A 14,211-nucleotide genomic window follows, 5' to 3' on the forward strand; every position below is an offset into this window, starting at 1 on the left:
AGAAGCTGAGACAAGTAATGGGAGCTCACCCCGTTACGCGGCACCAGGGATTCGAACCGCTGAACTGCCAACCTTCTGATCGACAAGCTCAGCGTCTTAGCCACTAAGCTACCGCGTCCCTGAATTTGCATTAGAACATTTCCAAAGTACAGAGTTACATTAGATTTAAAAGACAAAAGATAAACAGCTTTTTATGAGCTCTGATTTTTAGCTCAAGTGGAAACCTCTCGTATGAGCTTTAAAAAAATCAATAAATGTCAGCAGAACCGATTGGTTGCCCTTTAGCTTAATAAAGCTACCAGTATTCCTATGACTATTCTAAATTAAGAGAAATGAAGAATTAAAGTGCTGCAGGGATTTAGCAAGAAGGTAAGTAAAAATTGCTAATAATCTTTATTCTTAAACCTAATGCAAGTAATGTTGAGGCAGAATCTAGACTTCTGAAGGAAGGCAGCTTCGGCAAGAATGATCTAAGTATTTGCAGTAGGTGCTAGAACCACTAAATATTTCTTTAAATAATGAATGTGTCCTGCCACAGATTCAGATGCAGTAATAAAGATTTTTATCTTCATACAAGGGGCACCGAAGTCTTGCATAATGTGGAATGTAATGGCTCTTAAGCAAAACTAATGGTGTTTATCTATAAAGAAGCTGAAACTGAAGTACCTTTATACCTCAGAGAATCATTCAATGTGGGCATTAATACCTTATTTAGTTTCACACTGTGGCCTTTGTTGCTTATCTGAGTTTTTGATAGTGTTTATTTATAATTAATTAATAAATTTATTTATTCCACATCTCATATCAAAATGACTCTGGGTGATTTACAGTATTTAAACATAAAAACCTTAACAGATAAATATTTCTAAAATGATAAAATTATACTCTAAACAAAACTATATTTAAAAGATGGGGACGGAAGGAATTGTTAAAAAAAATTCTCCTTAATTCCAGATTGCTTCTCGCTTTGATTCGTTTCCAAACATTGTTTCTTGTCCTGCCCTCTGGTGCTTTGGAGAATAATTTGACCCCCTCTTCTTTGTGGCAGCCCCTCAAATATCGGAATACTGCTATCATATCACCTCTAATTCTTCTTTTCTTTAGACTAGCCAGACCGAAAACCTGCAGCCGTTCTTCATATGATTTAGTCTCCAGGACTTTGATCATCTTAGTTGCTCTTCTTAGAACTTTTTCCAAAGTCTCAAAACATCCTTTTTGTAGTATGGTGACCAAAATTGGTTGAAGTATTCCAGGTGTGGTCTTACTAGGTTTTATAAAGTGGCACTAATAAAAATGATATAACCAGTGGCCCTGAATTCTATTGCCAAATGTTAGATAGTTGCAAGCTCTCTAGTGTGAGGTATCTATCTAACCCTAAACAAATGTAAATGGGCCTTTTCCCACTTTGATGCTCCCCATTAGTTCTACAAAATGTAGTTGCAGCTTTTTCCACAGCATTCACTGTTTGTTCTGATTCTATTTTGGTTTCTGAATAATGGGAAGTGAATCATTGGGTCTTGTTTGTGTTGCCAAGAGAAATTCTCTCTGTTATTATTTGCAGGTGTCATTAGAATAGAATAGAATAGAATAGAATAGAATAGAATACAATACAATACAATACAATACAATACAATACAATACAATACAATACAATACAATACAGTACAATACAATACAATTCTTTATTGGCCAAGTGGAATTTGTCCACAAGGACAAGGAATTTGTCTTTGGTGCATATGCTCTCAGTGTACATAAAAAAAAAAGATACATTTGTCAAGAATCATAAGGTACAACACTTAATGATAGTCACAGAGTACAAGTAAGCAATAAAATCATACTAAGAAACAATATAAATCTTAAGGATACAAGCAGCAAAGTTACAGTCATACAGTCCATAAGTGGGAGGAGTTGGGTGATAGGAACAATGATAAGATTAATAGTAATGCAGACTTGGTGAATAGTTTGACAGTGTTGAAGGAATTATTTGTTGTTCTGGTGTGCAGTGCTCTATAGCATTGTTTTGAGGGTAGGAGTTGAAACAGTTTATGTCCAGGATGTGAGGGGTCTGTAGATATTTTCACAGCCCTCTTTTTGACTTGTACAGTATACAGGTCCTCAATGGAAGGCAGTTGATAGCAACTGTTTTTTCTGCAGTTCTAATTATCCTATAAAGTCTGTGTCTGTCTTGTTGGGTTGCAGAACCAAACCAGACAGATATAGAGGTGCAGATTAGAGCATCAGAATTATATTTGTCTCATTTCAGAGAATGTTTACCTGGAAATATTTTCAGACAAGAACTAGCAAAGTGTTCAAAGACATTAATTTTTATAGAATACATACTACGGTATAATGATTAAATCTGTGACTGTCTTCAAGCAGCCAGGAGCTAGGGTATTCATTTTGAAGTGTTGCTCTGCTTATTTTGGCAGATCTGAAAAAGTGATGTTTATGATTAAAATGTATTAATTAAAACATCCATTAAAGCAAAAAAAAAGAATTAAACATGTTTTAAATATAATTTTGTATTCTTTTTCAAACACAAAGTTGTCACATTTTCAGAGAGGAAGCCTATACACGGGCTTTTGAACAGCAAGGTGGAGCCCAGTGAATGCTCATAACAAACATTTTTCATTTTAATAATTAATTTACTCCAATGAATTTTGAAGGAAGAAACTTGCTGTTCTGAAATTTGGATATGGTTCCAGAGGCTCTGAAAATATCTTCTAAATCAGCCACAATGTTTGCATATAGTCACTGCCAGAAACAAAATGATTCACATTAAGGGTTCCTTTACAAAGGGTGACTCATACATTAAGTCTTATCCAAATAAGTGCTCCAACTTATTTGGATGCTCCAACACTGGAAATTTTAAAGAAGATTTTGGATAACCATTTGTCTGAAGTGGTGAAGGGTTTCCTGCCTGGGCAGGGGGTTGGATTAGAACAGTTCAACTCCAGTTTTGCTGGCTGAGGAATTCTGGGAGTTGAAGTCCACAAGTCTTAAAGTGACCAAGGTTGGAGACTCCTGGACTAGAAGACCTCCAATGTCCATTCCTACTCTGTTATTATTAAGTCAAACAATTAAAATCAGAGAAAGAAGCATCTTGGTTAGCACTGATACAAGCATCATTTACACTGGGCTCATAGGTACTCCATTGTTGATCTTTAATGTGCAGTGTACATCAATTGTACAAAATATTGAATCTTATATAATTTGATTTATTTATTAAATTTCTATAGCTGTCCTTCTCAATCTAATTGGCAAACAATATAACAATAAGTAATATCACAAAAACACAAAAATACTCACAAATTATAAATATACACAATAGAAGATTACCATAATAATTACCTAAAAAATAACAGTGCAACCAGTTAACAGGGCCCCTAACACTTTAAAGACTCCAGGCTTGGGCACATAGCCACATCTTTAAAGGCTAACATAAAAGGCTAACAAAAGTCAGAGCCACCCTAAGTTCTGAAGGAAGAGTATACATAAAATGTTGAATGTTATATGCAAATTTGATCTGTATACAGTTTAATTATTTGTGTGTACCTAATAAATATAATATGTGAGCACTCAGTACTGCTGAAAAGATGGTTGGGGAATTCTAACAAAGTTATTAAATAGTAAGTGCCTTTGCTGTAACTCTTTGTTAGAAGCTTACATTAAATTTTACTGAACTGTCACTGAAAAATGTAGTTCCATGTAGGAGATGCTTCAAAATTACTTGCCTTGCCTGCCATTATCTTTCTTTCTTACAACAGCCTAGTTATAATGGTCTTGCCATTCATTTAATGTACTCTCGTGTATTTAGCCTTGCTGGACTAGATCAAGACCCATTTTAGTCTAGCTTTTTCTTCCTTCCAACTAGATTCATCTGCGATGTTCACAAGATACGCCTTTCCTATTGTTGTTTCCCTACAACCCGAAGGTTGAAAGTTACCTTTGATTCATATCCCCTATGAATTTAATCTTCCTTTTGTCAATGTTCCTAGTGGTCTAATGGTTAGGGTTCGGGTTAATGTCAGGGTTCCAAGTAACACCCCCAACGAAATAAAACTCTGAGGCCTGAAGCTCCTCAAAGCTACATTTTATTAGAGATGTCATATTGGCACATCTGGGAAAACCTGAATCTGAAAGTTTCTGGGTTTTCCCGACCCAAAGAAAAGTTCAAGTCCCTACCCAACACCCACAAGTCCGTCACATGGTCCAATCAAACATTGTCCCAACTGAAGATGCCTCCCAAATCTAGCCTTCCAAGTGCAGGGCAATTTGTCATTGACTTTCTGAGGAAGGAATGTTATTATGACTATATATCACCCTGGCTCCATACAATTCCCCCCTCCCAGTTTCCCACAGTAGTAAATGTGGCAGGACTGAAGGCCTAGTGCAAAAGATGGTTTCGAGGCCTGACACCTTTAAAAGTATGCAAATTGTTTGTCATCGCCACATTTTTGAATGATTCCTGATCTTTTTTTTTAGAGAGGGAAAATATTTCTCTCTGTCAGTTTTCTCCAGAACCTACAGGATTTTACACATAACCATAGTCACCTTTTGTAGAAGCTGAAGAGTCACAGATATTCTGGCATTTTCTCATGAAGAAGGTGTTTGAGATTTGCTTATCATTTTGACTGCCGTCTTCTGCACTTTTTATAGCTGTATCATGTGCCTTTTCAAATAGGATAACTACAAGTCTGATAGACGAGAATATATGTAGCTCAGGGTTGAACTGTGGAGTCCTTGATATTCCCTTGATTTGCTCCCTGTTTATATATAGTAGCTTCATGGGGATGCTGTTTTCCTGGCAGAAAGAAACCAAGAACTACCAAGGAGAAAACCACACCCTCACCAACACAGGCAAGCCAAGTTGCTGTATATAGACAGGGAACAAACCCCATGCTTAATTACACTGATGATGCCACCTAGTTGGGTAATGAAATGCCTACAAGCAAATAACCAACCTTAAGAACACCGAGGTCCACACAATAGATACTGTATTCCAGATATAGCACGCATAAGGATACTACAGAATTGACAGTTTTAATTTGAAATCCTTTCCTACACTGGAATTCAACCTTTTTCACACTGTCACTAAGTCAGTTTTCTCCCCCCACATTAAATAATTCAGCTCAGAGATTTAAAAAGACCTTTAAAATCCTTTTTCCTTTTGTTAAAAATATATTCTGCTTTTTATAGCTAATCCTTCATCACCTACCTACTGAGAGTCAACTCCACAATTTTTGTAATTTCCCTGTCCACATTGATACTATATCTGGGAATTAATTAAAAAAAATTAGCAGATTTTGATACCTTATTAGCAAAGAACACTAAAACATTATAACTGGTGCTTAAGAAGCTAAAGCAATAGTCAACTGGAGCAAAGTTCATTAACTCAGATTGGAAGAAATAGTAAAATAACAAAATAATACATTGGGAAGGAAAAAAAGAAAATCAAATGTGAGGAAGAAGATGGAAATCTGTGTCCTTGCAGGAAATAATTTACTTTTTTATTGTTTTATTGTGATACACAATCTGACAAACACACAACATACAACATATAAATATCTCCTATTTTTAAACAGCTTTTCTTAGTGGTGGTCTTTCGCTTTTATACCTTTCCCCCCATATCTCATTTATTATTTTATTTTCTTTCTTATCCCATTTTCTTTATTTACATTAAGTTATCTAATACTAATAGCTTTACTTTTCTAGAAAAAAGGAATTAATTTAAAGAGGATTATTCCATTTCTCCCATGACAGATACTGTAGAGGACATAGAGAATGGTCTTGAAGAACAGGAGCAAGAACCATTGCCAAGGCAATAGTCAGATAAAAGGGGTTTGTTCTCAGGCCAAGAAAGTAATGTAAATAAACATTTACAGGTACCTCCTTAGTTCACATGAAGCTAAAGAGAGGAAGGGGAAAGCACATCCAGTCTTGCAAGATTCTGTTACAATAAAGGTAATATTGACCTATAGGACATTGGTTTTCTTAGTCTGGACTATCTTGAAGGTCTAATACAGGGTTGTCAAACTCATGGCCCATGGGCCAGATGCATCATGCATTGGCCATGCCCCGTCTGGTTTACCAAAGGGGGAAAAAGTCCCGAAAAGTGACACTGCTATGATGACACGCGTTTGAAACCCCTGGTCTAATAGATATTAGGAATACATACCCATTTTACACATATCGGCAACCGTTCATGTCCATTTTCTTTCTCTTATTGAATCAAAACCGTCAGAATCCTGGTTGTGTTTCATTACTAAGGTGATAAAAGAGCTTGGGTCAAATCAATGGCTGTTTCAGTCCATCATACTATGAGATGTCCATGATAAGCCACAACCAAGGAGTTAACTGCAATAGCACTCTTCTGTTTCAATTCCTATCAGTTGGTCCTGGGAAGTTTGGAGCTTCTGACCCTGTAGGAAATATATAACTGTCATGGTGCAGATCTTTTGATAGTCTTATACAATCATTAATTGATGTATACAGGTCGAATTTAGGAATAGAATTGTATTTTCCCAATGCTCATATTAATTGAAGCAAAATTATATATCGGTTTTTGCATTTTTCTGAATTTTGTACTGTAATTATCTAATGAACAAATGTATACACAGTATGTATATTGAGGAAAGGATGTGTATTACATTCCAATATGATTGCATTTCAAAATATATATCAGAAAAAATTGCACACACAAATCAGTGTGTTAAATTCAACGTACATGAAATCTATTAATCACATATTTCTTAAAATAAACACACAAACATAAAAGAGTGTGGAAATAAGATGAAATGAATTTAAAATAGAAAAAATGACTTGTTCAAACCTGTTTCAACCTTTCTAATGTGGTGACTCTTGCCAGATTTTGTGAAAGAGAATTTCAACTTTATGCTAACTGTCAAATTTTTTGTGTGTCCTGAATTTCAGAGGATTTCAAATGTTTGATGTCTCTGGATTCTTATATCATGGAACAGGTAGAAAAAAAATCTCTCTTATCTTGTTTCTTTTGAATAGAACAGATTTGTATGAAGACATTAGGACATAGGGTCTCTCATTTTCAGCTTCCTAATGATCACTAACATGAAAATTCTTTTTTCTCCTTTCTTGCCATTTGCACAGTATGTTTTAATTATACACCATAGTCTCTCTGTAAAGTAAGAGACCAGGATTATGCTGCAGGATCCAATCTGGGTTGGTCACTGGGACCAGAGGTTTAGTCTTCCAAGTTTTTGGACTCATGCTGGAGCCCATCCTCAGAGAACTTCTCTCTAGCAGACTGTGTACTTTGGGCTATTCTCTTATTATTATTTTTATTTATTATTTGAATTTATATCCCGCCCTTCTCCGAAGACTCAGGGCGGCTTACATTGTGTAAGGCAATAGTCTCATCCTATTTGTATATTTATATACAAAGTCAACTTATTGCCCCCCCCCCAACAATCTGGGTCCTCATTTTACCTACCTTATAAAGGATGGAAGACTGAGTCAACCTTGGGCCTGGCGGGACTCGAGCCTGCAGTAATTATAACTGCAGGCAGCTGTGTGTTAATAACAGGCTGCATTAGCCTGGTGAGCCACTTCCCAGCCCAGCTCTGTGTGAATTTATATGGTGCTTGTTGTATGTGGCTTTGTAGATGCTGATGAGGGTGTTGGTGGCTGGCTATTAAATTGTTGGTGTTGGTTTCTTATGCTACCAAGCCCTTGCTTCCAAATTACTTAATAAGCTGGTGGTAAATCAGCATTCCTGTTGACAGCTGAGGGGTCCATTTCCCAGGCTCCAATCACTTTGCTGCTGTTTTTGTGCCTGCTCATCCAACAATCTTAGTAGGTGCAAAATCAAATGCATGTCTTTGTTCATTGTAATGTGAGTCTACCAATGAGTTCAGGTCTCTTCATCTGATCACTTGCTTGTATTTTTGCAATCTGGTGGTTAGGTTCCTCCCCATCAGTCCTACATAGAGGTTGTTCCTCTATCCTGGTCCTACTTGATCTGTCAGCGGCTTTTGATACCATCGACCATGGTATCTTGCTGCAGCGGTTGGGGAGCCTGGGAGTGGGGGGCACCGTTTTTCGGTGGTTCTCCTCTTATCTCTCCGACCGCTTGCAGACAGTGTTGGCGGGGGGGGGGCAGAGGTTGGTTCTCTCGCCCCTCCTGTTCAACATCTATATGAAACCGTTGGGGGAGATCATCCATGGTTTTGGGGTGAGTTGCCAGCTGTACGCTGATGACACTCAACTGTACATTTCCACCCTGGATCACCCCAACGAAGCCGTCGATGTGATGTCCCGGTGTCTTGAAGCCGTTCGGGTCTGGATGGGGACAAACAGACTTCGACTCAACCCATCCAAGACGGAGTGGTTGTGGATGCCGGCGTCCCGGTACAATCAGCTAGTTCCGTCGCTGACTGTGGGGGGCGAGTCACTGGCCCCCAGGGAGTTGGTTCGCAGCTTAGCCGTTCTCCTGGATGCACGGCTGTCGTTGGAAGAACACTTGACGGCCGTTGCCAGGGGAGCTTTTTATCAGGTTCGCCTGATCCGCCAACTGCGTCCCTTCCTGGACCGGGATTTGTTATGCACGGTCACTCATGCCCTCGTTACCTCCCGCCTGGATTACTGCAATGCTCTCTACATGGGGCTCCCCTTGAAGAGCACCAGGAGACTTCAACTGGTACAGAATGCGGCTGCGCGGGGGATAGAGGGAGCGTCTCGGAGCTTCCATATAACACCTCTCCTGCGCAAGCCGGTGGTCTTCCGCATGCAATTCAAGGTGTTGGTGATCACCTTTAAAGCGCTCCATGGCATAGGACCAGGTTACTTATGGGACCGCCTACTGCCGCCAATAGCCTCCCATCAACCTGTGTGCTCCCACAGGGAGGGTCTCCGCGGGGTGCCGTCAGCTAAACAATGTCGGCTGGCGGCCCCCAGGGGAAGAGCCTTCTCTGTTGGGGCACCTACCCTATGGAACAAACTGCCTCTGGGGCTACGCCTTCTTCCCGACCTCCGGGCCTTTAAGCGTGAGCTCAAGACTTTTTTGTTTCAACGAGCAGGGTTGGCCTAAGAGTAATTTTTAATTGAGAGGTTTTATTTCTTGTTATTTTAATATTCGGCCTTATGGTTTCAGATTTTTAAATTTCAAATATTGTGTTTTAATTTTTGTATATGTCTTTTTAACTTGGCTGAGTCTTCGGAGAAGGGCGGTATAGAAATGTAAATAATAAATACATAAATAAATAAATAAATAAATAAATAAATAAATAAATAAATAAATAGCCACAGGAGCAATCCATAGAGGGGATCTGGTTGATTACATAGGAAGCATCTCCCACCTTCAAGCCATCTTTACAATGCATAATTTGTCCTTGTATATTTCTACTGGGTGATGTTCAATGCCCACTTGCAGATCTCGGAAGCTGCATTCTACTGCTTCCAAAATATTTTTGAAGTATGGCAGGGTGTAGTTAATCTTGTACCTTGTTTCTTCCTTTCTCTCCTCACCATGTTGCACAGACATCTTGTAACAAATGATTGTGGGTACCCTGAATTGTCCATGTAGGTACCTGCTGTCCTGCTGTTTTGCTTGCTGGGTACTACAGTGGGTTCTCACTCTGCAATATAGTGTTCTGATGCAACTCTTTTTGTGTGATAGTGGATGGTTGCTGTTGAAATTTATTTATTTATTTATTTTGTTGAGTACGTATTAGATAATATATATAAGTATAAGCATGAATTGAATCATTAAACTGAATACAATTAAAGGGAACATTAGGACAGGGATGGTAGGCATGCTGGTGCTCTTATGCACACCCCTTACAGACCTCTTAGGAATGGGGTGAGGTCAACAGTAGACAGTCTAAGGTTAAAATTTTGGGGTTTTTGAGATGAAACCATAGAATCAGGTAGTGCATTCCAGGCATTGACCACTCTGTTGTTGAAGTCATATTTTCTGCAATCGAGTTTGGAGCGTTTCACTTTAAATTTGTATCTGTTATGTGCTCGTGTATTGTTGTGGTTGAAGCTGAAGTAGTCATTGACAGATAGGACATTGTAGCAGATGATTTTATGAGCTATACTTAGGTCCATCATCCATCATCATGCATTCAGAATTCATGGAGTGTTGGGGGCCTTGCGATAAACTGTGGTTTCTAGGCTTCCATCTTTTTGTCTATTGACAATGGTAATTGTCTACCTGCATTCTAAAGTGTATGTCCAGGAAGATGGAGTTAAGTACGGTATGAAAATCTTTTAGTGCATTTCTTTTGATGATGACAAACATGTCATCCATGTAGCAGCACCAAAAATTAGGTGTGCAGTTCTGAAATGCACAGTGTTGCAGTTATGCAATGACTCCTGATATTGGGGATCCCATGGATGTCCCTTTTATTTGCTCACACATTACCCTCTTGAATGTGAAGATGGTGCATTGACAATATTGGAGTAGCCTCATGATTTGTGTCCTGGTTAGGTTGTTCTGAACTGTGTCGAACTGTGAGAGCCAGATAGTTGAACTAGTTATTTTAAAGTTCTTAAGAAATTTTGAATCAGGCTAGAAACTAGGAGATGTAATTCTAGTCTCACCTTAACTCTTAAGGCATGAAAAATAATAAGAATTGTATAGATGCACTAAAACTGAAATTCTATATGGATTTGCATATTTAGTTACCAAGTACATTTGATATTTCCATCTCTAGAATCATATAAATTAAAAATAATGTCATTTTAAACTAAAGTCTGAAATGGCATAAGAAAGAAATCATGATGAATCAAATTCTATGTTGATCGCTTATAGGTTCTTTACATGTTGCTTTCCTTTGATCCATTTTAATTTTTTGCATCAAAAACCGAATTGGTTGTGCATCACTTTAGATTTGATTCCAAATATTTTGTTACGAACATGGACGTGACTGCAATTCTTTGAAGCAGCTGCAGAAACCTAAGAAAAGAAGTGTAAATGCATTAAAGAGGATCAGATGGTGCCAATGGAATCAAAATGAAAGCATTAGAATAGAATAGAATTTTTTTTTTATTGGCCAAGTGTGATTGGACACACAAAGAATTTGTCTTGGTGCATATGCTCTCACTGTACATAAAGAAAAAGATACCTTCATCAAGGTGCAACACTTACAACACTTAATGATAGTCATGGGTACAAATTTAACACTTAATGATACAACACTTAATGATAGTCAATTAAAAATAAAGAAACCATTAGAGAGCATTTCACCAAGGCAGCCATTGGCGGCGCCATCTTGGAAAGAAAAAAAAATTACTCTACCCAAGTCAAGGAATAACAGTAACAAAAACAAAAATCCCTCCGTATTTTCTGGGAGTCCCTCAGATCTGGCTTTGTCATTAGGCTGGGGATCTTTGGGAATGGATGAGATCTTGAGGTAGATCCATTACTGATCAAATCTCTTTTGTGTACTTTTTAAAAATATGATTGTGTTTGACATATATCTTGTTTTTATACTTTCCTTTTTGCTATATGCTGCCCAGAGTCACTTCTTGTGAGATGGTGGCCATATAACATTTATAACTAAATAAATTTGGGCTGGCCAAGAAGTTCCAAGGGATAGTTTGCTTTTCAATGCCATTCTTGTTTGTTCTGACAGGATCCAACAATACAGTTCCACTTTTTAAAAAAAAAAATGCATGTAATAATTTTATTTTTTTCCCCAGTTGATCTTAAAAAAGGCCCAAGTCCAAATGCTACAAAATCGAATCTTCCAAAGCCATGTCAGTCCGGACTTCGCCCTCCTGGTTATTCACGGTTGCCGCCAGCTAAACTCGCCACGTTTGGTTTTGTCAGGAGCTCCAGTGTCTCCTCAATCTCAAGCAAATCTCAAGTCCAGAGCGATCAAAGCAAGACAGCCAATCGTAAGTCAGACAACTCGATTTTCACTCCAGATATATCTGTTGCAGAGAAACAAAGAGAGATAAAGAAGAATACTTAAACCAGGGGTAGTCAACCTTTTTATACCTACCGCTCACTTTTGTATCTCTCTTAGTAGTAAAATTTTCTAACCGCCCACCGGTTCCACAGTAATGCACCCTGCATCATCGTCTGCACATACCTCTTGCGCATCGTGGATTGAGTTTGCGGGGGGTGCCGACTACCAGCTCTGCTTGTCTGTTACAGCTGGGTGGTGTGGGGGGGAGATGCACGAGCTATTCTGGGATGAGGCTCTTTTGTTTGCGATTGCACTATTGCGCCATTTAGTTTCACTTACATAACGTGAACTAAACTTATGCGCGGGCGATACAAATAGTATATTTTCAGAAATTTAAATTGTCACGGGGAATTTTATGGAAACCTAATGAAAATGTTTTTAAATAATGCTATGAAAATTTTTTAAAAAGTCAATTCAATTTTAAAAAAGGAAAATGCTTCAGTATCGGACAAAACCCCATAAAAGCTGGAACGCCCACTAGTGGGTGGTAGGGACCAGGTTGATTACCACTGACTTAAACCCTTGTTGTGTGTTAGCAGCATATTTTTATTTGCTGTTGAATTTTATGACATATATAATGTTAGATAAATATTTTCTAATAATAAATTACTTGCATAGGATTTTCCTCTAAAAGTTGCTGAAGAACACATCTCGTAACCATTTTTATATGCAAACATTCTATGTATGTGCACACATGTACACACACAAAGAGAGATAAATGAACTACTTTCAAAACAGATTCAAGCGCAGTAGATTTTTTGCTTCAGCATACTATGGTTGAGGGAAAAAAGACTGTTGTCTCTCTGCATATAACCAGAGGTGGGATTCAGCCGGTTCTGTCTGGTTTGGGTGAACCAATAGTGGCGACTGCGGGAGGCTCTGCCCACCCACCCAGATGTAATGCGTGAGCAAAGAGCATGCGCAGAAGGTTGTGCGCATGCGCACGCACTCACATTTGTGAACCGGTAAGGTAAAGGTAAGGTAAAGGTTCCCCTTGCACATATGTGCTAGTCGTTGCCGACTCTAGGGGGTGGTGCTCATCTCCGTTTCAAAGCCGAAGAGCCAGCGCTGTCGAAGACGTCTCCGTGGTCATGTGACCGGCATGACTCAACGCCAAAGGCACACTGTCGTGTCCCACTCCTCCGCTGATGGCTGGGTCAGGGAAATCCGAATCAGGCTTGCCTCTGCAGCTCTGCCCAAAGTCCTAGCAAAGTCCTCAGAGCAGGCAGGAGACCAGTAAGTGACTTCAGCAAGATAACTTTTGCCTGACTCAGAGACTGCCAGAAAGTAGATCCTTTATATAGGCCATGGGGTGTGGCTCCATGACTCAGCACTCATTAAGGCCTGCCCCTCCCTTCCTTCTGTTGCCTCCGCCTCTCCAATCTTCTGATGCGAGGATTACTCCAATCAGCTGTTGTTGGGAGTAAACTCTCCTCAGGCTCACCTGCTGTGGAGGAGGGGGAGGGGTCTAGCTGCTCCGTTTGCCTGGGCATGGAGTCAGGGCTGGGGCAGGGAGATGCTCCTTCTTCTGCAGTTTGTGTGGGCATGGAGCCAGGACTTGGGCCGGGAGGCATACATTCCTCAGTGTTCGGAAGCAGGTAAGAAGGCCCCGGCTGCTCTGAGGGCGGGCAAGACACAACACGCACAGAACACTGTTACCTAACCACCAAAGGTGGTCCCTATTTTTTCTACTTGCATTTTTTTACATGCTTTCGAAACTGCTAGGTTGGCAGAAGCTGGGACAAGTAACGGGAGCTCACCCCATTACACGGCAGCACTAGGGATTCGAACCACTGAGCTGCTGACCTTTCGATCGACAAGCTCAACGTCCTAGCCCCTGAGCCACCGTGTCCCTTTTTGTGAACCGGTAGGGAAGTAAGTGAATCCCACCTCTGCATCTCACCTCTCCAAGAACTCTTAGCTGAACTTTCACCTCAAATCCTATTTTTTTGGTAGTAAATTTGTATATTTAAGTACAGAATAAACACATGACACTCATTATGGAATCTATATGTTCCATGAACTCAGAGCCCAAGGAAGGATTGTTGGGGTTTTAAAATGTCAGCTTCTCTCTTTGAAGACCAGAGTCTATGTGAACCATCTCAATTTCAAAGCAACTGTTATCACTCTTCAAGTGGTTCAAATTCAGGATGCCAGCTTGTTTAAAAGCTAGAGGCTTTTGAGTGATGTAGAGTCCTAAATCTTTCAGTGTTTATGTTAATTTGAAATGAGTTGCAAGAAATAAAACACGAAGTAG

General features: G+C 39.3%; 1 protein-coding gene across 2 annotated transcripts in view; it reads left to right on the plus strand.

Annotated features, from left to right (window-relative positions):
* The window catches only part of MTUS2 (microtubule associated scaffold protein 2), a 251,168-nt gene that overhangs the window by 16,415 nt on the left and 220,542 nt on the right, over positions 1-14,211 (plus strand). For both annotated transcript variants that reach the window (XM_058186536.1, XM_058186538.1), the window contains one exon: positions 11,683-11,880. In XM_058186536.1, the coding sequence (XP_058042519.1) occupies positions 11,683-11,880 (198 nt within the window). The remainder of the gene's footprint in view (positions 1-11,682; positions 11,881-14,211) is intronic.

Source organism: Ahaetulla prasina, chromosome 5 (genome assembly GCF_028640845.1).
Source record: "Ahaetulla prasina isolate Xishuangbanna chromosome 5, ASM2864084v1, whole genome shotgun sequence".
NCBI lineage: Eukaryota > Metazoa > Chordata > Lepidosauria > Squamata > Colubridae > Ahaetulla > Ahaetulla prasina.